The following is a 23,957-nucleotide window of genomic DNA, read 5'->3' as shown; positions in this document are numbered from 1 at the left end:
AATATTCGCTGTATTGTGTAAGGTCTTGGTAGACATGCTTCCATCTGACCGGGCTAGCGATCCGGTGGTCGGGGGTTCACGTCCCACCCAATCCAGTGAATTTATCCACTTTTAATTTGTTTCTAAGTTTAAAGTATCGTTCGCAGACGTTTCTACTTGATACAAAATTAACTACTAGTCTAACAAGGATACCCGTATCACAGTACACTAAGAACAGTAGTGAATCTGAGTCCGCTCGCCAAGTTATTTGCCAACTCTTGCGTTGACGCTTAGGGTTGTCAATTTTATTTTTAGTTAAAATATTATTTGCGTATTATGAGTAGCACTAATATTTGCGTATTATGAGTAGCACTAGGTTTCTTCTACTGTGCCCGTATTAAGGGCAAAATCCCACAACCAAAAGATTGGACGCTAAAGGACAGGTATCATAACGAAATAATATCAAAACACGTATATTTAAAAATTAGTCATTGTCTTTGAAAATATGTACAATAAATAAATTATGAACTAAGTACATTAATTTTATCGTAAGTTAAACTCCTCTTCTGTAGGCGCCTATTAAGCTGAGGCCTATGTGTTTGACCTTGTTCGTGGTACGTTTCTTCCTCGCTTCTTTGGCCTCTGCCTTGAAGAGGGCCCACTCCTGCCTCGTGGCCTTGTCGCTGGGGCCCCATGATGGCTTTTTGGTAAAGGCTACTTTGACCGTCTGTAAATGGAAAATGTTAGTGTCAATTTTATTTTCTGTATAATATTTTGTTGCCGACTGTTCTTTTCTTTGAACAGAGGGCCCATCGCGAACATAGAACATTCGTTACCTGTCCCTTTATCGTTCTAATACATAAGCAAGAACGATAGAGAGGAACGCAATTTATTCTGCAAGTAGGTATATGCCTTAATCTGTTTTACCATGGGCAGTGTTATGATAAAACAGCGTATCTAGATAGGATTCGAAATATGTATGTAAAAAGATACGCGGTTTACCGTAACAGAAACAGAGGGATCTAATGCCATAATTTTGTCTATCAGTTTTTCAAAATCTGTTTGATATAAATAATTCTAATATATAGAGTATGTTGCTAGTCAGGTAACTTATGTACTTGCAGCCGGTTGTAGACCAATTATGTATATTTAAGGAAATATATATATTTATTTCAGGCCTTGCCATTTTACTTTCAAAACTCCTTAATAATAAACTCTACGTACCTTAATAAAGTTTCCAGTTCTGTATTTGTACATTGTTGTACCGATGAAGAGGGGTACCAGAGCAATGCCGATGAAAAGAATGACATATCCCATTGCTGAAAAACAATGACAGTTAAAATTGTTATTTTTTAGTATAATTAGGTAATGTTTTGCCTTGTAAATTGTAACAATAGGCCCATTGACGTATAATATCTAAGGACGGGCCTTACGGGCACTAAAAATGGTACTAGGTCAGCGGTGTCATTCCCGAATTCGAGCCAATCTAGCAGTCTAACGCAACTATCAATCGCGCGCGTGATGCGAACTCATCAACCAATCGCGTTGTAGCGGTGTCACACCGCTGTACTGATCCCATTCATGCCCCATTCTTATTGCCGGTAAGGCCAGCCCTTAGATATACGTCAATGTATAGGCCATATGGCCATACATAGATAATTAAATAACGCATTACGGAAATTAACAACAGTGAAGGCTTTAACTTACTGATCGAAACATCCGGGAAAGCCGCGCCGCCAAAAGTATTATTTACTAAGGCGTATATAAAGACCACGATCATCATGGCAGGAGTAAGGATGCCCCAACACCACCGCCAGTAGAAGCCGGTCTTGAGGCCCAACATAAACTCGATGTCCAGGCACACATTCTCTAGACCTGTGGAATAGAAATTGGGTTGGTGACTTGGTGTCAGGTGTCACGTACGTCACTTGTCGTTTTGTATATTATAACATTCTTGATAAATTGATAGAAAATGAGCAATTTACCATAATCATAACAAAATGCTAAATAGTCACTACACCTTATAAAACAAAGTCCCCCAGTCTGTCTGTGTGTTTGTATATTCGCGATAAACTCAAAAGCTACTGAACGGATTTTCATTTATCAATAGAGTGATTTTTGAGAAAGGTTTATAAGTGTATAATTTTTTAAAGTTTTGTGAATCCCGTCCGTAGCCGGGGCGGGTGGCTAGTACCTAGATGTTAATATCATTATTATCACTTTACACGCGCATCCAACACATATTATACCTAATGATAAAATATGGTAAAAAACCTACTACAATTAGGTACTCTCTGCTACACCGCATTGCCCCCCATTAAGTGCGCATGACCCAATGACCCAAAACATTAATTATTTCAAAATCTGTAATACATTTGATATGGATATGATACAATCCTGCGCGTTGATTAGTGCATGCGTACTTATTTAATGCACTGCGTCGTCGTAGCGCTGCGATAAAAGCAGGTGCCTATAATTAATTAGTAATACCTAAACTTAATTAATTAGTAATTAATTAATTAGTAATGATGAGTTAAACAATAACGTTGAAACAGTACTTACCGTACAGCCAGATAATTCCGACGACTTCAACAATACCAGTGAACAATATCAAGAAAGTCCCGCCAAAGTGATCTATAAGCTCCAACACCCATTGACCGCCCTGAAAATAATTTTCTTATGAAACTCTTGCAAGTCTTGAAACAACAAAATAAGCTTACAGCATTGACGTATATCTCAGGACTGGCCTTACGGGCAATATCTACTAGTTATCATGCCAAATAACGGGTTCTTAGCTTTATCAAAGGGATAAAAAATAGCGTCACGTACAGTCGCCATCAGATATATCGGAGCGGCCAAGATGCTCAAAAATATCTGAACAAGCACTCTAACGCCTTGACCATAGGGGCGTGTTCAGATATTTGCGAGCGCCTTGGCCGCTCTGATATATCTGAAGGTGACTGTACCCGACACTTTTCTGGAATGCCCCGTGAAGTATCAATGTTCTCGATTTACGACGTAAAACGCAACTTACAGGGGTGACGTAGATGATGCCGACGGCGAAGCCGGCCGTGCAGCAGCATGCGGATATGATGATGGTGGGCACGCGCGGGAAGGTGTCAAGCAGCACCGTGTTGACGGCAGACAGCATGGCAACGCAAACGTAACTTACAGGGGTGACGTAGATGATGCCGACGGCGAAGCCGGCCGTGCAGCAGCATGCGGATATGATGATGGTGGGCACGCGCGGGAAGGTGTCAAGCAGCACCGTGTTGACGGCAGACAGCATGGCAACGCAAACACAACTTACAGGGGTGACGTAGATGATGCCGACGGCAAAGCCGGCCGTGCAGCAGCATGCGGATATGATGATGGTGGGCACGCGCGGGAAGGTATCCAGCAGCACCGTGTTGACGGCCGACAGCATGGCAACGGCCGAGCCCACGCCCAGCACCGCCATCATCAGGAAGAACAGTACGGAGAACAACTGCAAATTACATGCATAGTACCATCACGCTCCGCGATTGTTGCGCCATTTAGGGTCCTAGCTAAATTGGTTGTTCAATATTTGCGCTATAGAATTTCCAATTTAGCAAGATCCCTAAATGGTATAACAATCCCGTGTGGTGACTGTACATACATCACATATGACAAATCTTATAATAAAGTGGGGTATTCAGACCCCATTAGGCTATTTGGAATTTTGAGAACTAAATGCTTTAACCCTTTTCCAGGCCGCACCAGTCTTCAAGGTTTTCCCAAAAAATCCTAATATATTCCAATTAATCCAGCTTTGATGATTCATTTGAAAATAAGTCACCTTTCCCGGAAGTGCAATCTAATTATATCGGAATGCTAACGTTGAAATTCTATTATTGGCGCGTATTATGTGGTCGATAAATCATACAATGCCTGGAAAAGGGTTTAAAGGGTTAAGTCCACATACTTTATACCATCTTCTTAAATGTTAAGATAAGTAATTTATGATGGTATAAAAAACTTGCTATTAATACTTATGGTAGAAAATATTCGGATTAATGATTAAGAGCTTTTGAGGTCCTTGTTCCAAATAGCCCCGGGTAATAGAAAAAGAGTTATGAATGCAGTTTGTATATATTCTGGATATTTACGAGAAGGTACGCTATTAGCAGTAGGTAGGTACATATTCTATTTGAACTAGTACAGTCACTTGCAATAATACATATGTCACACAACGAAGGCTGCAAAAATATCTGACAGGAATTTATTTGTAGAGCCATAAGAACGTGTCAGAAGAGTAACATTCTATTGCACGTGACTGATGTACAACCGTAGCGTTGAGGAAAAATTCGAAAACTAATTCAAAATGGCGGCGCTTTCCAGCTTCATTCGTATTCACTTCAAACATTTTTTCTATTGTACCTGAGGCAGGGGTGTTTTCGCAATAGCGTCAGGGTAGGATATGAACGCCAGGCCCGTGCCGCCATCACCAACCACGTCGTTCACTTCGCGGCCCAGCACGTGCGCCAGGTTCCCCAGGATGCCGAAGATGGTGATACCGGACAGCAGACTCGTGAAGGTGTCCAGGGTTGTAACGATCATGGCGTCTCTGTAGAAGATGAGAAAGCTTAAAACTTTGACTTATGGTCGCAATTATTGCTATTCATTTTGTGCTTATCATGATGACGATATTAAATTTGTGTCGCTTAACTTCAAACTAAGGTAAATCCATTCGACCCTCTCAGCAAATATTTACCCTGTTGGCTATTATTTCTTAATTAATACCAAAGTCGCATAATCTGACAGATGGATTTACCCGAGTTTGAAGTTAAGTTAAGCGACTCATTTTTAAGATGGCACAAAATCACAATAAAAAATTGAAGTTGTTAGGCCTTAAGGGCTCTTTCGCAAGTCAATACAAAATTTACAGTTACATCATATTATAAATAGCCTTAGAAGAAGAAGACAATAACAATGATGATTCTCTCGGAGTTGTCAGTAAAGAGAGTCCTCAAACCTTAATTTTTACTTTGTTGTTTCTCTATAACGATAATAACATCAATTTTGGACAATATAAAACAGTACGAAATGTTGAACTGTCTTAAACTAATCGTGGAATTACACTTACCGGTAAACGTTTTGTCTGAAGCCGTTGTATGAAGAGAACATAATCATACATCCTGTGCACACGGAGAGAGAGAAGAACACCTGCGTTACGGCTGCGTACCACACCTAAAATCAAACACACACTATCAGGCGCCTATTTCACCACGCTGCCAATTGACACCTGACACTAACACTTCGTACGTTTCTGGTCGGACAAGCAAACATTGACGCTATGTGCCATTGTTAGGTACTTAAAACCGACCAAGAAATGTATAGGGAATTGTCAGTCTCAGGTGTCAATTGTCAAGTTGGTGAAATAGAATAGGCGCTAGGTATCAGGTGTAGTTGACAGCACATTTGGTAATGAAAACTTGTTGCCAACATTTGACGCTTATGGGTTGATCCCACATCACATCTTAAAGGCCGGAGTAGACATTGGCAAAATTGTGCGTGCTAATTAACTTAGAATAATCTTACTGTTATATATTTACGATGACTTGACTTATCTTCGGTTGCCTGTAGGCACTTTCAACTTTTTTCAGTTTTTAACTTAGCAGGCTAACTTACCCAATACAGGAAAATGGGGACTATGTTTTGTATGGATAGGTAACCAATTTTCCTTTTAATGTCAATCATTATTGAATAGTTTCAAATTTCTTCCTACTGTTTTGTTTGTATAGAAAGGATTGCTCAGCCAGTAAAGTTTAGATAAATAGTAGGGGTTGAACCTTACATCAAGTTCGATGAGTTTATCCCACTGGGGAGTCAAGAAGAACAAAATTCCCGTCCCGGCTCCATCCAAGAGGCAGGTACTGAAAATGATATAAATTGCTTTTAATTTGATAATATAATGATATCGTAAAATGGTAAATAAAAAACACCTTTGTCAAACACCACCACCAACATTTTTTTTTTAGCATCTTGTATTGTGTATACCACAGCGTTAATTGTATCTCTAGTAATATGCCTCTGTGTATTTTTATGTGCAAAAAACTTGTGTGCATTAGGTACTTTTGTAACCGGTTTAGTAATAACCAGTGATCGTTAATTTTCCAGCAATTTTGGTGCAGCATTGTTGGTTAAAGGCATCTGTATGCCCTACTCTAGATGGAATAGATAATTAGGGTTAATAACAGTAATATTAACCTTAACCAATCCTCTCCCTAGAAAAAAAAAAAAGAAAATCCATTTATTTTTACTATGCTGCACCAAAATTGCTGGAAAATTAACGATCACTGGTAATAACACGCATATGACACCTAAATATCGCACTTTGAAAATCCACCCATAAAATATCCAGTTTACTGTATAACTTTCACTTAAAAAATAGTTGGTACCTAATCAACAAAATAATCATGACGATGTAGGGGAAGATGGCGAGGAAGTACGCGGCCTTGCCGGAGCTCTTGACTCCTCGTGCGACGATCAAGAAGATGATCACCCAGGATAGCAGCAGAAACAGCACTAGGTACCAAATCGGGAGGCCTGCAACCACATTCAACTTCAAATTAGTTTAAAGAATCCCATCACAGCCTGGTCTCGTCTTGGTGATTTTAAATTAAATTCTGTTGCAAGGACTTATGGTTAACCATGGTTGACACTTTCACTGGACCGAAAGACCTGATATAAAGTACACAATCGTGTTAGCTAGGCCTAACGTTTGACGCCATAAACAATTACCAGGAAAAAGCATGAAAGGGATTTATTGACACAGTAATTAAGATATATCAGACCAATAATTTCTCTTAGAATAAATTTAAAAGTGGAAAAATTACTGTCTTGGGTGAGACTTGAACTCACGGCCTCTGGATCCATACTCCAGCGCTCTGCCATCTGAGCCACCAAGACCTCATCCATAGCCAGCAAATCTTTCCACCATATTATAGGTCAAGGGGACCTAGTATAGTATAATATAATAGGGGGATGTAATAGCATCGTTCGCAGACGTTTCTGCTTGTTAAAAATTAAAATGAATAATTTCTCGTCTGTGTTTGTCTTATGAATAATTTATTTACATTGATATATATATATATATATATATATATATATATATATATATATATATATATATATATATATATATATATATATATTTTTAATCCATCTAATTCTGGTTGGCATAGGTAAATGGGAATTACAATAATCTAATCAGTCCTCGCAGAGATAAGAGTGATTATTCCATTATTCCTCATAATTCTCACCTTTTTGTTAGCTCTTTTAACAATAATCGATCTAAGGGTAACGTTTTTAATGGATTAACAATATTTTTGTTAAAAAATACTAATATCGGGCATTATCTATGAAAAGGGACCTTAATATCGATGGCGCTTACGCCGCACAGCGTCGCGCGGCATTGTATTTATATCGGAGCATCGTTAATAATGGCGCAAGCGCCATCGACAATAAGGTCCCTTTTCATAGATATCGTCACATATTGTTGCCAATTCATATACTAACCAAGACCACCAGCAAGGGTGTCCTTCTGCTGAATCACTGTCCTCCTGTAAAAGAAAATTAACAGCTAATTTAATATAAAGAATGTCCTTTACATTGACCATGGTATAATAATATACTCCGCCTGGTACTCTATTCCCGTCTTTTCTAGGTCACCTAACTGACACAAGCCTACGTCATCATACGACAGCGCTATATGATAATATGCGATAGCGCTATATATAGCGGCCATGTTATTGTGACGTAGGCCTGTGTCACTCTGGGAATAGAAGACCATGTTTTATTAGACCATGACATTGACTATGTAAGCAATAAGCTGGTAAGAGTAATTTATTTAATTTTAGTAGTATTTTTACTACTACCTACGTAAGGAATATTTATACAAGACTCATTGAATCAATTGTTTTTATTAGCATTTGACAAGTTAGGTACCATCGCCCACACTGTTAACTGTCGATCGGTGGATCTTATGCCTTTTGTAATAAGGTCCACCGATGTACAGTTAAGAGTGTTGCTGTTTGTACTTAAGTAAATACATCTAGAAAAAAACTTACAAAAAGAATAGCTCGGCACTGCTCGTGCCGTTTTCAACATGGACGCCTTCACCAGCGTGGCCGGACGGCACGCACAGCACGTCGGTCCAGGCCTCGTCGCACACCGCCCACGGCAGGGTCGCTTGGAAGCTGAACACCAGGTAGTACAGGCACAGTGCGATGATCGACACGTAGTACGACAAGATGAGGCTCGTGCCCAGGGCCTGTGCGTAGCCCGTTCCTGGAAAGATAACATGATCATGCAGATAAAGGTAGAGGTATACCTACTTAAGGTTAACAGGAAGAGATCCCTTAGGGACTAGTTCGCCTTTGTACTAATGAAGTGTTTTTTCCTGTCTTGTTTTTCGTTTTTGTACTAATTGTGTTTTACTACTACTATTACTACGTAGGTACTACTAATACTACTTGTACAAATAAAATTATAAAGTTACTTATCACAGTTAACTCAGTTAATTGAATCTAGCCAGTCAGGAAAGTCTATGATATGATAATAGCCGATAGTTCACTTTAATATGATGCTGTAGAATCATTCTTTTCAAGTTTTTGACTCCATCAGGTTCACATTGCCAGAGTATCATATACTTTTCTTAACATTTTTTTTTCATTTGTTTATGCTGATTACGATTCAACGGTTTCAAATTAGTTAGTAGTAGTAGTATATAAGTGCTTCTTTGAATACCCAAGCATAGATACTATTAAAATTACTAACCTTTCATTGCAGGTGACAGTGCCCAAATCTTCACAGAATTTCTAGTACTAAACTGGCCCATAGCACATTCAAGGTAGTACATGGGTTTACCAATTACGAAAAGTACTATAATGTAAGGTATGAGGAAGGCACCACCGCCGTTATTGTACGCCACGAAGGGGAACCGCCATACATTGCCAAGGCCCACAGATGTGGCTATACAGGACATGAGGAATTCGATCTGGTTTCCCCATGTTGCTCGTTGGGGCACATCTGCTTCTGGGTCCTCCTGAAATTATATATATCCAGATACTTATATAAATAGGCCGCAAAGCGACAGGATTTAGTACTTAGCAGGAACAGCAGAAGTAGAACCTTCACATGTTTAATTTTATTTTAATTAAAAATTATGTGTAAGCAGAAAATAGACATTCAAAAGGCGTTTTCAGCTCACAAAATCAGTCCCATTAAATAAATTTACGTGTTTTTGTAAAGCAAACTCGTGACATGACGGTTTCGTAAAATGGAAAAAATAGCCAATTAAGACGAAAGGGGACGACCGCTACCACATACATTTTTTTTCTCTTTGGATATTAACATTACCTACTTATAGAAAATATTCTTATATTAACCCTTGTGTCCCTTCGTATCTTTTTTTTTTATTTTCTAACTATTACAAGAGTTAGGAGGTTTAATTACATTAAGGTAAACGACTTAAAAAGGAGTAGAGCCTTTTTTCGCCGGGATGTAATATTTTTTTTGTTTGTAGTCATATTAACATATTTTAAATTCAAGATGTTTCTGTAGAAATTGAGGAAGCTCTTCAAATATAATACGCCCACGTACACATATTTGACTGTTTTATATAGAATGCAAGGGTAGTTTCTAAATCTAAAGAGTAGGTATCCGAGATTCTATGAAACACGCGTTTAGCGATCTTAAAATAATAGGTATCGGACTTTTGTTAAATAATAGTACTTGTACTTATCTATAGTTTTACTCGTATCTAAAGAATTTAAGGATATAATAGATATACCTACGTCATAAAAATTTAATATTATCTTGTATTAACTACTTTATGTTTATTATCTACTACACTAGATAAGTATTACCTATCTTCTTCGATAACAGGAAACACCCATAAAAAAAATACCTAAGGTTTTTTTTATATTAGTACTTATGGTGTTTTTTTGTTTTTAATTGTAATAAAAGCCAGAATAATATCAAATTAACAATTAAAACTATCCGAAAGGATGCCAGGTTGCCGTTGAAGTGGTCCGCGCCGAGCAATCGGTCGCGGAGAGCTGCAGCCCGCAGTCTGCGTCGGCCGGCCAACGCGTGATCCCGTTGATGCTCCTCGTAATGGAGCGAAACATGTCGAGCAATAATCAACTTAAAATACGTAAGTGACTGGTTTTAATATATTTATTTAATTATGTCTGTGCCTCACGGTAGATTTGTTATATTTTTTTTTTGTTTTACTTTATTTAAGTATTTCAACTTTATTTTTTGTCCTAATGTGCATTATTTTTGTTCCATAAATAGATTCCACGTCTTTAATTTCGTCTAAATATCCGATAATAATATGCTAACTATGTTTGTTTTGCAAAAATATGTCTTCAAATGAAGCGCAGCAGTCGAAATGATATTATTACATAGAAAATCAAGTACCTACCTAAGTAATGTTTTATGGTAAAAATAGAGAAATGGTGTTACGGGAAACGAGAGACATAAATTAAGGGTGCACATATAACGACCGGTCTGGCTTTGTGGGTGTGACCGTGCCTATGAAGCCGATGGCCCTCAGATAGGGTTCGAATCCGCGTAAAGGGCAATTATTTAACGCCCTCCTAGCCTAGTCGGTAGCGACCGTCCAGCCCTATGCAGCCGATGGCCCTGAGTCGTCTGAGTAGGTACTTCATAACACAAGCCTTCTTGAGCTTACTTAGCATTTTAACTCCGTAATATCTCAAAATAAAACCTTAAATAAACGCACATTCCGAGGGACCCTTTTAAAAAGCAAACACACACGTACTTTCTTTTCATCGTTAACTTCTAGAGGTGGTGGTGGTTTGAATCCCGGTGGAGGCCCAGGAGGCCCTCCCGGGGGAGGGGGCCCAGGGGGCGGGAGGCCACGAGGGGGACCCTCTGGGAATGCATCGAAGGCGGCATTGTCTTGCTCTTTGCTCTGAAAAAAGAAAAAAAAGTTGTACGTTGTTATTGAAACCCTTTCAATAACTTATAAGCAGCAGAAGAAACATTTTGGTTTCATATACGGTGTCCTCTCACGGCCACCATTTTGATTTTATTTGGCAAGCAGAGGAGAAAACTAATGATACGTCATTTGTAGAAATCCGTCCTGTATCCCTTAGCTATAGGTTGTTCTAAATCATCAGTTCTTAAAACCATTAACCTACTTTTTGGTTTAACCGCAGTAAAATGTTGACATTGGAGTAGCAGCTGGTTTCGTAGATACTATCCCCACTATTAAAAGAATCTGCCCTGGTAAGGGTTTACCAAAAATCTCGCCTGTTCAAGTGTTTTTTCTTTGAAGGATCATTTTTTTCACAAAGGTATGTACCTACATTTTGTGTCCAAATTAATAAGCTTTAATATTGCCCTAACTATATTTTCATCGCGTAGCGTAGTCGCATTGCACAGTGAGTAGATTCCAAATTACATATTGTATTATGTAGGTAGGTATTTGTAATTAAGAGCCCATCAACGTGCACACTAGCGCCACTGCTAAATAATCGCGATTATTTAAATTTAACGAAAGATATTTAAAAGAGGGGGCCGCTACGTACTGTATTTTGTATTTAAGTACCTGTGGGAACACTCGATTGACATCATGTGTTTTAACAGAAACACAGAATTGTTCTGATAAGAACAGTTGCGATCGACTGACACTCTGCGATTAAACAGAGAAACAGGACGTGCCCTGACAAGGGCAGTTTTATGTTGCTCTGAGAAGAACATTTTACGTCGCCCTGATAAGGGCAGTTTGCGTGCTCTGAGAAGAGCAGTTTTATATTGTCCCGAGAAGGACAGTTTATTATCCGGAGCCTGCAGCATCCTCGTCGATCTCGTCGTGTCTTCCAATCAGCGAGCGCGTAGCAGCGAAGCGAGGCACGGCGATCCGACGACGCGATGTTTACTCCACGGCGGCTGGCGAGCGAAAGGGCTGGCGCCGGCGGCCAACTCAGTTTTATTCCAGCGCGGCACGCGCCGCGCCTGCGCAGTGGCACGCGCGCGCTCTCGCTCTGGCACGCGCCCGCGCACCGTATATCTCCATCTCACTCTATTGTAAATACGTCTCTTTCTTGCTTTTCTCAAATTGTGTATAAATACCGTGAGTTTTGTAAATAAATTATCATTCTTGTACATACCAACAAGTGTTTCACTTCTACTACTACAAACCTTCTGATACACCAGTAGCCATAGCTTGCTATAGTGGTGACCACCGACTCTGGACAAGAAGAATCACAATCAAGAAGATGCCTCCCAACGATGAAAAAAAAAGCGACGCCCCGGAAGAAGCCAGCAGCCTCACCAGCCCATCTCCGGCAGCAGCACTTCTATCTCACGATGTGGCGGCGATATCACTCTCCCTGCGCGTCCCACCGTTCTGGCGAGACCAGCCAATACTCTGGTTCTGCAGTTTCGAGGCGGCAACGGCAGAGCTGAAGAGAAGCCAGGCGCAGCTCGCTCAGATGGTTATCGCGCAGCTAGAAAAACAAGATATTCAAAATATCAGCGACCTCATCTACTCCCCGCCCGAAGAGAATTACTACACCGCCATCAAAAACAGACTCATCTCGGTGTACGAGGAGAGCAACAGCGCGCAGACCAAGAAGCTGTTATCCCAAGTCGAGCTCGGGGAGCAGAAACCCAGTCAGCTGTTACGACGGATGAAGACGCTGAACAAGGAGAAGTTTCCTGAGACAACGATACAGATGATGTGGCTTGATCATCTCCCGCCACACGTACGCTCCGTGCTCACCGTCAGCGAAGCATTCAAAATTAAAACGACGTTAGAGGACCTCGCGCTGCTCGCCGACAAAATGTTGGAGCACACGCCAACATCAGCGTCGCACCAAATCGCCGCAGTTTCTACTCCCGCAGTCTTACCACCTTCACTACCAACACCTCCACCGTCTACATCAGCTCTCGACGCACAGTACCTCATCGGCGAGATTAGACGGCTATCGCTCGAAGTCGCCGAGCTCCGTTCGAGACCGCGCGAAAACTATAATCAACGCTACAGCCGCTCGCACCGCCGTTTCCCATCGCGCCCACGAAACCAATCGCAAGACCGAAGCCCACGCAGCCGCAGAAGCTCGCCGATGCCGTATTGCCATTACCACCGCCGTTTCGGGATGGACGCTCAGAAATGCGCACAGCCGTGCAGCTTCAAACCGATACCGGCAACACCATCAACAGCGGAAAACTAGACGTAACGCTGGATGCGGCGGAAACCAGCGTTACAACAAGATCTCACCGCCTCTTCGTACGTGACCGAACCAGCAAGCTCGTTTTCTTGGTTGACACGGGAGCCAACATCTCCGTCCTGCCAAGAACACCCGGCACGAAGGCGCAACCCCTACCCTTTCAACTGTACGCCGCCAATAATACAGTTATTCCCACCTACGGCGAGAAGACGCTGGAGCTCGATCTCAACCTACGCAGACCATTCCGGTGGAAGTTCATCATCGCTGCAGTATCGAAGCCAATCATCGGTGCAGACTTCCTGGACTACCACCACATCATAGTCGACATCACCAGGAGACGACTGATCGACGGCAAAACCCTACTATATACGAACGCACAACTCTGTACCGCAAACATACCTACCGTGCGCAGTATAGACGTGCAACAGTCGTACCACAACATACTTGCCGACTACCCTGGTACAACTCGTCTCACCTCCATGAAGCTCAGCCCGAAACACAACGTCGAGCATTTCATCGAAACAACCGGACCACCACTTCACTGCAGACCACGTCCGATTGCACCGCACCGCTACGAACTCGTGAAGAAAGAATTTGCCAACATGATGGAACAGGGCCTATGCAGACCAAGCAAAAGCCCTTGGGCATCACCTCTTCACGTCGTACCGAAGAAAAATGGCGAATTACGTGTGTGTGGCGATTACCGACGGCTTAACGCAATTACTAAGCCCGACCGCTACCCAATCCCACGCATACGTGATTTTACCTACCAACTCGCCGGCAAACAAACATTCTCCACCTTGGACCTCAACCGCGCCTACCAACAACTACCAATAGCAGAGCAAGACGTCGAGAAGAGCGCTATCATAACTCCATTCGGCTTATTCGAGTTTCCAAGAATGTGCCCCGGCCTAAAAAACTGCGGACAGACATTCCAACGCTTCATACATGAAGTACTGCGCGACCTCGACTTCGTGTTCCCGTTCGTTGACGACCTACTTATCGCGTCAGCCGACAAAGCTACGCACGAGAAGCACCTACGCGCCGTACTAAGCAGACTCGAAGACTACGGTATAACTATCAACCCGTCGAAATGCGTATTCGGACAGCCATCGGTCAAGTTCCTGGGCTACGAAGTCAGCAAAGACGGCATACGACCACCTACCGAGAAAGTGCAAGCAATCATCGACTACCCTAAGCCGAAAAACATCGATGAGCTGCGAAGATTCCTCGGCATGCTGAATTTTTACCGCGAAAACATTAAAAACGCCGCGCAAATTCAAGCACCACTCTGCAAATACCTACACAATGCGAAGAAGCGCGACAAGACCGAAATCAGCTGGGACGGCGAAGCTGACGAAGCTTTCGACGCGTGCAAAGCGAGCATCCAAAACGCCGCTTTGCTCGCGCACCCCTCCCACCACGCCCCGCTAGCAATATTTAGCGATGCGAGCGACAGAGCCGCGGGAGCATCGCTAAACCAATTCGTGAACGAAGCTTGGCAACCACTTGGCTACTTTTCTAAAAAGTTCTCCGATGCCCAGACCCGCTACAGCACATTCGACCGTGAACTACTAGCAATATACCTCAGTACGAAGCACTTCCGGAAGATGTTCGAAGGACGTGAACTTATAATTTTCACCGACCACAAGCCGCTCACCTACGCATTCACCAAAACAAGCAATAACAACGAATCACCGCGCCGCACCCGTCAGCTGTTGTATATCAGTGAATTCACTACTGATATACGACACATACCCGGAACGCAAAACGCCGCTGCAGACGCCCTATCTCGCATAGAAGCCATCGCATGTCCATCTCCTATCGACTACGAACAACTAGCAAGAGCGCAAGAGCGAGATAGCGACACCATCCGATCACTCGCACAGCAAGACAACCTATCGATGAAACAAGTCACAATTCCCGGAACTACAGTCAAACTCTACTGCGAAACATCTACGCCGCACTTACGACCTTACGTACCCGAAGAGCATCGCCGTGCCGCTTTCAACGCAGTACACAACATAAGTCATCCTGGAATTAGAACGTCACGCAAACTCGTCGCTCAACGCTACTTTTGGCCCGGATTAAATGCCGATGTAGGCAAATGGGCAAAAGTCTGCGTTCACTGCCAACGTGCGAAAATCCAGCGACACACTGCAAGCCCTATTTCAAGTTTCCCGCCAACTACAAGGTTCGAGCATATACACGTCGACCTTGTAGGACCGCTACCTACTGCCGCCAGCGGACACAGATACCTACTCACTATGATTGACCGCGCAACCAGATGGCCCGAAGCGATACCTTTATGCGAGATCACCGCCGAAGACGTCGCTAAAGCTCTATACGAAGGCTGGATCTCCCGCTTCGGCTGCCCCGCTACCATCACGACCGACCAAGGACGGCAATTCGAGAGTCGAGTATTTGCGTCACTCACCCGCTTACTCGGCATCGAAAGAACCCGAACTACGCCGTACCATGCCCAAGCGAACGGTATGATTGAAAGGTTCCACAGAAGTCTCAAGGCCGCACTCAAGGCCAGGCTACAGAACGACAAGTCATGGATCGACACAATACCTAGCGTTCTACTTGGACTACGAGCCGCACTACGCACAGACACCGGTGTAAGCCCAGCCCTACTCACTTACGGCTGCAGTGTACGACTACCCGGCGAACTGTTACTACCTACGCGCGATGACGTCACCATGGACTCCGACTTCGTGGAAAAACTACGAGCGACCATACACAGCCTAACACCGACAGCAATGATCCCGCATGGCAACAAGAAACCTATCTTCGTGCATCGTGACCTTCAAACCTGCGAACAAGTATTCGTACGAGTTGACGCCGTAAAGAAGCCGCTACAAGCACCTTACGACGGACCCTACCGAGTACTAAAACGCAACGACAAAATATTCACTCTGCAGCTACCTAATCGCCAGATGAATATTTCGATCGACCGCTTAAAACCCGCATTCATCATCGCAGACACCGAGCAAGAAACACCTACGAGTACAACGGACATACCTACAACCTTAACGACCGCAACAAATATACCTACAGCTACGAGTTCAACGAAAACGCCTAACATACCTACAACGACGAGCACAACGATCGCAACGAAAATGCCTACAGCTACAACATCGAACAAAACTTCGCAACCGACTGTACCACCGAGTTTACCGACATCACAACAAAACAACAACAACCAACAACAGAAAAAAGGCATCCTGAAACGAAGAGATGAACCAGACGCAACCACGACCACGCAAGTACCTACAAGCACGAGCACAACACGCCGAGGCCGCACTATTCGCCTGCCGGTACGCTTCGCTTGAGGGGGAACCCTGTGGGAACACTCGATTGACATCATGTGTTTTAACAGAAACACAGAATTGTTCTGATAAGAACAGTTGCGATCGACTGACACTCTGCGATTAAACAGAGAAACAGGACGTGCCCTGACAAGGGCAGTTTTATGTTGCTCTGAGAAGAACATTTTACGTCGCCCTGATAAGGGCAGTTTGCGTGCTCTGAGAAGAGCAGTTTTATATTGTCCCGAGAAGGACAGTTTAATATCCGGAGCCTGCAGCATCCTCGTCGATCTCGTCGTGTCTTCCAATCAGCGAGCGCGTAGCAGCGAAGCGAGGCACGGCGATCCGACGACGCGATGTTTACTCCACGGCGGCCGGCGAGCGAAAGGGCTGGCGCCGGCGGCCAACTCAGTTTTATTCCAGCGCGGCACGCGCCGCGCCTGCGCAGTGGCACGCGCGCGCTCTCGCTCTGGCACGCGCCCGCGCACCGTATATCTCCATCTCACTCTATTGTAAATACGTCTCTTTCTTGCTTTTCTCAAATTGTGTATAAATACCGTGAGTTTTGTAAATAAATTATCATTTTTGTACATACCAACAAGTGTTTCACTTCTACTACTACAAACCTTCTGATACACCAGTAGCCATAGCTTGCTATATACCTTTTGAATACATTAGACTAGTTTTTATGTTGCTGGATTCGTCGATCTATGAACTCAAAACAAAAACGGCCGTTTTAGGGTCAAACAGATCACTGTGTTATGTCTTTCCTGTAGACATAAAACTAGTGTGTTCGCGCGAACAGTACATTTTTCTCTCCTGTGGGCAATAGTTAACAGCTTGTGGGCATGTAAGTAATGATTTTATCATAGTTCTTTAAATAAAAGGAGGACCTTTTCACGTGGATAAGGGTTAAATAAGAAAATTAACCTTTATAGCCCTTAACTCTTGTGTATGTCTACAGGAAAGACATAACACAGTGATCTGTTTGACCCTAAATAACTTTGGACGCATAGATTGACGAATCCAGCAACATAAAAACTAGTCTGATGTATTCAAAAGGTACTTAAATACAAAATACAGTACGTAGCGTGTATTCGCAATGTACTGGTTCCATGTGGTATTTATTACATAAAATTATTTTAATTATACCACTAGTAAAGTTTGATTCCACGTTATTCATGGTCATAATAGAAAGGAAACTAGATTTTTTGCGCATTCCATCTATGAGAAGATCTTACGAAATACTTGATGTGCGGTCATGTGAGAATTTGGCAATTCGAATTAATTCAATGCAACATGTAGGTGTAAGTATTTAGGTATTCAATAAAGGGTCATTATGATGTCAACTCGGTCAATATAGACTATTGCAAGACCACTCTACCAAGATACACATTTATTTTGCATTAAATCTTATTTTAAATCATTATTCTAATTTAGAATAACTAATTGGGCATTTGGGCAAAACAAGTAAGTTAATTATTATTTCGATTTAATTTAGAAGGCTCTTCAAATGTGAAGCAATATTTTTCTTCAACTTATTTTTATTGGCTTATTATTAACCAGGCAACTAAAATATTAAACAGGAACTTTCACTGGGGCATATAATAATATTATTTGGCTGTGCATTAATATTTTAGCGCCAATACATTTATATTAGCCTCAAATTTAAGCATCATATTATTAAAAAACTGGCAGCAAAATCAAGCCACCCAAAAATATAGGGAACTTGAATTGGTAGGCTGGCGTCTAAAATAATAAGTTGGCAACTAATTATTGTAAAGCGATCATAAAATTTGGTTGTTTATATATTTACATATACAGAATACCTAATATACGTACCTATATACTTATGCTTTAAATACTCCATTTTTAAATAATTTAAGCATAATGCATACTTAATAGTGCTTTAAATTGTCAAATTTCCTAATCCACAAAACACCACCAATTTATTTACCAAAGGTCAGTACCTAACTTATAGTCGAAATTCCTAATCATGAAACACCAAATGGCCATTATACCGTTAGGTCTTTAAATTTTTAATTACTAATTTCAATAGTTTATCACGGTGTCCTGCAAGAGCCAAAAGGTGCGACGACGAGCGAAGTGAGGAGGAGCGTGTTAGGTTGACCGTGTAGTGACCAAACAAAATATTTTCAAAGAACTTAATTTTTGAATAAATACATAGCCGTTTTCTTTTTAAAATGTGCTTCATAAATGGTCTCCAATATAATAATTCAGTTGCCAAATAAATAGTTGGTACCTGCCTAAAAATAAACAAAAGCTGTAACGACATTAAAATGTTGTCTCATATTGATATATTTATAGGCTCTGTTTTTGTTGCCAATGTATTAGTTTTAGTACCCATTTCTATTTTTTTAAACTACTCAAATTCGATTAATTAGTTGACCGGTTAAATACGTGCCATTTTTATTTATTTAAAAAAGTACGAGTAAGTTTGTTATATTGTCTTGATGCTATTTACTCTGGCAATATTCAATTTCCTATTAGGTAGGTACTTCGTTATTTAGTAATGTAGGTGCACTACCTAATTATCCTGAAAGGCTATGTTTGACATTTTGCCGACATTTCTCATAAAAGTACGAATGGTACAAATGCCATGTCACGAAACCACATTAAAACAAGTCTAATATCGTTCTTAAATATATTATTAGTGTGTCGATAACCGTGATCTTGTATCAGTTATAATTGGAACCTTGTACGCAAAGTACAACAGAAGGTCGTTTAAACAAAGGCCGATGGTTTAACGCTCGCGATGTATTCAGTAAATTGCACGAGACATAAGGAAATTTCAAAAGTACTATGCAGTTATCGCTCCGATGTTTATTATATAGATAAATTATATCTAGGTCCACAGTTTATATACCTACACCTAAAGCTATGCAACTAGTAATCCGTAATCACCAAAGGGCTACTTAGTAATTTCATAGGGAAGATCGCTTCGCAAAAGGTGCGGGAGAAATGTGTGGTGGTGTGGCTGATAGGAGATAGGACCAGTGGCGGGGTGCGTCAAAAATATTCTTAGGCAAAACAAATCTAATTTGGCTCTCCTATCATTCATGAACAGTAGAAAAAAATTTCAACTGTCTGACAATTAGGAAACCCGCTGGGAATAGAGTTTTATGTATGGCCGTCACTGGTACTCGTAGGAGTCGTACGTAGGTACCCCTCCTGTATTGCGTTTAAAAAAATATCTGTTTTTCTTACTAATCATTAAGTCCCTTCTGGTTTTTTAAATCGTTTCGTTGTTCCTCTCTAGGATTACTGTTCAGACGTTTTTTTATTGCACCCTATATCCGAGGCAAACTTATCACTTAACTGGATTTTTTTCCAAAATCCATTTGGCAACCTCACGAGCTATCGAAACGCAACATCAAATTCGGACGCAAGTCCGAAGCAGTATAAGTACGGGACCTAAGTCATATCATAGCCAACCGGTGCGAGGCTTGTGAATCTTGTTGATGAATGTTTGTGTATGCGTTTTTGTCCGATGCTAGGGTCGTCTAAACTGATGTGTGTGCTGTGTATGCGAATGCTGTTTGGATTTTCTTTCCTTCTTTATCAGACTGGTGTGTTAATAAAATTACTAAACTATAAAATAGAGGTTTGTCACGAGCACTGCAATAATTTTTCTTGGGAAACATCGCAAACAAAGATAACATCAACATGACAAATATTGGATTGGTTAGTAGGTACGTAAAACAAAACACGACGGACAATAAAAAAGTGTTAGTGTAAGCAACGCTATATTTAGTATGTCGTAGAATATATTCTTAGATTCTCTGAAGGCGTACAAAATGCACTTGAATGGATATTTGCAATCCTAACGCGAGAAAAATTTTGGTAATAGTTTCAGATTTGCTGCTGGTCTGTGTAAGTAGTACCTATCAATACAATAAGTTTTTTGATAAAATTTAGTTTTATATACAAGCTTTTATCGCCGACTGTACTTTTCTTTCAACAGGCAACTATATAGTACCAGTACAGGCAACAGTTAACTGTGTACATCGGTGGACCTTATTACAAAAGGCATGTACTTAATAAGGTCCACCGATGTAGGTACAGTTAGGAGTATTGCTGTTTGTGCTCATCAAGAAAATTCTAACAAACCCCAACACAATTATAAGTTGCGTTTTTTATCACAGAGTTCCTATGGCCACCTTCTGTCTCCATCATCAAATGGGCTTATTGTGTCATTGATTGATTACTAATATTAACGTTCTAGTTAATCATCGGTATATCAAAAGATAATTGAGGATTATGCCTGAACTTTTGATACAAGAATCTGATAATCCTACTAAAAACGTAAAATCGTGTTCATGAGCAAGCCAAGCGCCTTTTATGTCGTGCGATAATTTTGTCGCAGAAATGCAACGTATGTGTTTATATCTCAGTGCGCGCATATACCACAAAAAATATGTATCACAGCGCGATTCTAATCTCTAAATCATAATTAGATTCCAAAAAAAGTAAGACAATGTTGCCACTTTTTACTAGCGCGTCTTGTATTTATGTAAAAATAAGTAAATAAAAGTACTTTTTCTAATCGTAGGCGTAAAATTACCAATAAATAAATTATCTTAGCTTATTTATTTATAAAAAGGAATTTACAATTTTACAAACTAATTATTGCAGTGGCAACATTTTTTGGAATCTAATTATGATTTAGAGATTAAAATGGTGTCGCAATAATTCAAATCGTAGTGCGCGCTTGGCCTAAAGCGGCAATGCTGCAACTTTTCATGAATCTATTAGTTTAGTTCTCAGCTAAACTGACTTAATATGTCTAGACAAGAAGACAATACCTACATGTAACTACCTATGGAAGTAGATTCTTAAACCCTTATGTTTTATCCCTTTCTTTCAAATACATAAGTCAAAATGACAGATAAAGAGAAACGATTATCTGCTAAATGAGGTTAGTAGCGCGTTTATTAATAAGGGGGTTAATGCATAATACGGAATTATACCTAACAAAGGTCTTGAAAAATATTGTAATAGGTAGACGCCTATATAATAATTAGGTGATGTACCTAAGTAACAAGAGTCAAACAAACACTTCATAAACAATTCGGCTAAAAGACAAAAACTAGTAATATGGATGGGAGATAAAAATATCTACATACTTACTTGCTTATGCCTTAGTAATTATTATAAACACCCATTCAAAAGGCGTGTGAACTACGATAGAGGAAGTTCAGTCCTAGGTAATTACTTCGCGTTGAAGAAATTATGGTTAGTATTTACCGGCCTACGTTATCATATGGTCATTTAGTGTTGTATATCGTTTATGTGGTGCATAATTGTTTTTCCATCGTAGTTTCTCGGAAACGTTCGTATTTGTCATGCTCCTTCAGTCAACCTGTGCTTTTTGTACCGAGACTGTCTGAAATAGCAAGACACGTTCGTACGTTTCCGTGAAAATAGGAAGGAAATTTAATTATGCAGTACTTACATCTGTATATCTGAAGCATACATATAATTATTATTCCAACCTAGGTTTTATGTAGGTACGAGTACACCGGTAATTTGTAAGACTAGGTATAGTTTTTAATTACGCTTCGGTTTGGTTTGGTGTGGTGAAAAATTTTGTGTTTCACTCGGGGGCAAATTTTTTTTACCCTCGTGCTTTGCTCGTGCGTGCGTGTTTTTTTTAATAACATGTTTAGGGTCCTGATGGGACTCCCTAGATTCTGCAGCGCATCTGGAATGTTCGCTGACGCCCACGTAGAGGACTTCCACGCCGTAATGCGCAAAAAGATTGTGTCTATTAGAAGCAGAATCCAGGGTAGTCCCAACAGCATTCTAAATATGTTAGCGGATAGGCCAGACAGTCTTTTGCAAAGACACTGGATGTCCGCACTAATAAACCCCCATATTGGGGATGTATATTATATAAACTAACCCAGTACTGCACATAAAAAAATAAAATTTTGAAAATTTTGTTGTTCTAAATGTGAACTTTAATAGCTGTCAATAGAGTTGAATATTATATCCGTCATAAATGGCTTCGTGTGCGGTAAGGGGTTAAATAAAATACCTGTATAATTTTAGTATAAGTACCTATGTAAGTACAATTAACCTAGTTTATAAGTAGCAGATTAACAAATGTGGACTGTATTTGTCTGAATAAAGAAATTATTTATTTATTTATTTATTTGAAACCCTCGCAACCTTAGAGGATATGATATAACCAACGGAGACGCCATGTCTAAAATTTTCGGTACAAAATAGTCTGCCGTTTTTTGCGGGGGAGGGGCACATCAAATGTATAGGTACGTCATGTCAGATAAACGTCAGTCCATACATATGGTTGACATGTGGTTGACCATTGGCCGCCTATTTTCGACAGAGGGGAACGCCTGTTAATGGCGGCTCCATTGTTAATTACTCCGAGCTCGCAACGCTCAAGATTCCATTTTTCGAACCACTCGCTACGCTCGTGGTTCAATTTTGGAATCTTTCGCTTGTTCGGGTATCAATATTAGCACGAGCGGTTAAACAACAACTTTGCCTCCTTGTAAAACAAATACCTAACTATTAGTAGTGAAGTGACTATTACAGCTACAAAAGGAATAAGTAACAAAATGCTTAAGTATAGTTAAGCAATAGATACCTACGAGTATTTATAAATAAACGACTAAATATTAAGGCCAGGTTTTACGTTACGGAAGGATTACGGAAAAATATAGTCACGTCCTATTTTATTATTGCCAGAGTAGGTATACCTACCAAATTAAATCGTGGCGCACCACATCACGTGGAATGCGCGAGATAATACGGAATCTAATCAAAATAATAATGATTATCTATCGATTATTACACCGGTGTATAACGTAGGTACTACAAACGATAAACCAGCACGAAATTAATTATAATGGTTTTTATGGAGCAGATAATTTTTTTACGAATATTTTTTTACTACTGCTAGTCGGATATAAAACTTATCAGTTACCTATTTAAAGATATTTGTAGGTAATTTATCTAACGATAGCCTTAAAACTAATCAAGTAATTATTTCGATCGACTTCGATCTTTCAGAATCTGTGGTCAGTCAAGTAACTTCAAAACTTTCTAATATACCCTCACTTTTTCACGAAATGGAAGATTTCTATAATATAGGCGCTTACGCTTTTATCTTACTCACGTCTAGTATCAGCTTAACTATAATTCTGATAAACTTAATTATAACATATAATGATTATAACAAAAACTGTTTGTAAACAATGGTAAAACCACACCAAAACACGCCTGCAACTTCTTGCAAAACACAAACATGGAGACACCACAACACGTTTGACATACACAACTTCTCACCATTGTGATTCACTGTCACTTATTTAGCAATGTTTTTAACTTTTTTTGCGAGCAAATGCAACGCGCGCCTGTCGGACGCAAATGAATTCGTGCG

The 23,957-nt window shown here is 40.6% G+C and overlaps 2 protein-coding genes and 1 non-coding gene across 3 annotated transcripts in view; 1 reads left to right on the top strand and 2 right to left on the bottom strand.

Annotated features, from left to right (window-relative positions):
* Positions 1 to 461: 461 nt before the first annotated feature.
* On the bottom strand, positions 462 to 23,951 carry LOC134791412 (sodium-dependent nutrient amino acid transporter 1-like). Its single transcript, XM_063762433.1, has 14 exons — positions 23,852 to 23,951; positions 10,796 to 10,948; positions 8,782 to 9,049; positions 8,073 to 8,292; positions 7,522 to 7,565; positions 6,402 to 6,549; positions 5,798 to 5,876; positions 5,087 to 5,190; positions 4,381 to 4,567; positions 3,290 to 3,466; positions 2,542 to 2,641; positions 1,687 to 1,854; positions 1,204 to 1,298; positions 462 to 706 (listed from the first exon to the last, which is right to left on the bottom strand). The coding sequence occupies exons 1-14, from the start codon at positions 23,864 to 23,866 to the stop codon at positions 533 to 535; spliced, it is 1,932 nt and encodes a 643-aa protein (XP_063618503.1). The 5' UTR covers positions 23,867 to 23,951; the 3' UTR covers positions 462 to 532.
* Trnah-aug (transfer RNA histidin (anticodon AUG)) lies at positions 6,840 to 6,912 on the bottom strand. The gene has a single exon. It is a non-coding gene; the product is annotated as a tRNA-His (tRNA).
* Positions 10,091 to 23,957, top strand: part of LOC134791406 (zinc carboxypeptidase A 1-like) — a 50,462-nt gene continuing 36,595 nt past the window's right edge. Inside the window, exon 1 of the mRNA XM_063762427.1 lies at positions 10,091 to 10,162. The gene's annotated coding sequence lies outside the window, so the exon portion shown is untranslated. The remainder of the gene's footprint in view (positions 10,163 to 23,957) is intronic.

Source organism: Cydia splendana, chromosome 6 (assembly GCF_910591565.1).
Source record: "Cydia splendana chromosome 6, ilCydSple1.2, whole genome shotgun sequence".
Taxonomy (NCBI): Eukaryota; Metazoa; Arthropoda; class Insecta; order Lepidoptera; family Tortricidae; genus Cydia; species Cydia splendana.
Note: the sequence above shows the minus strand (reverse complement) of the source record. Positions and strands in the feature narration are given on the sequence as shown.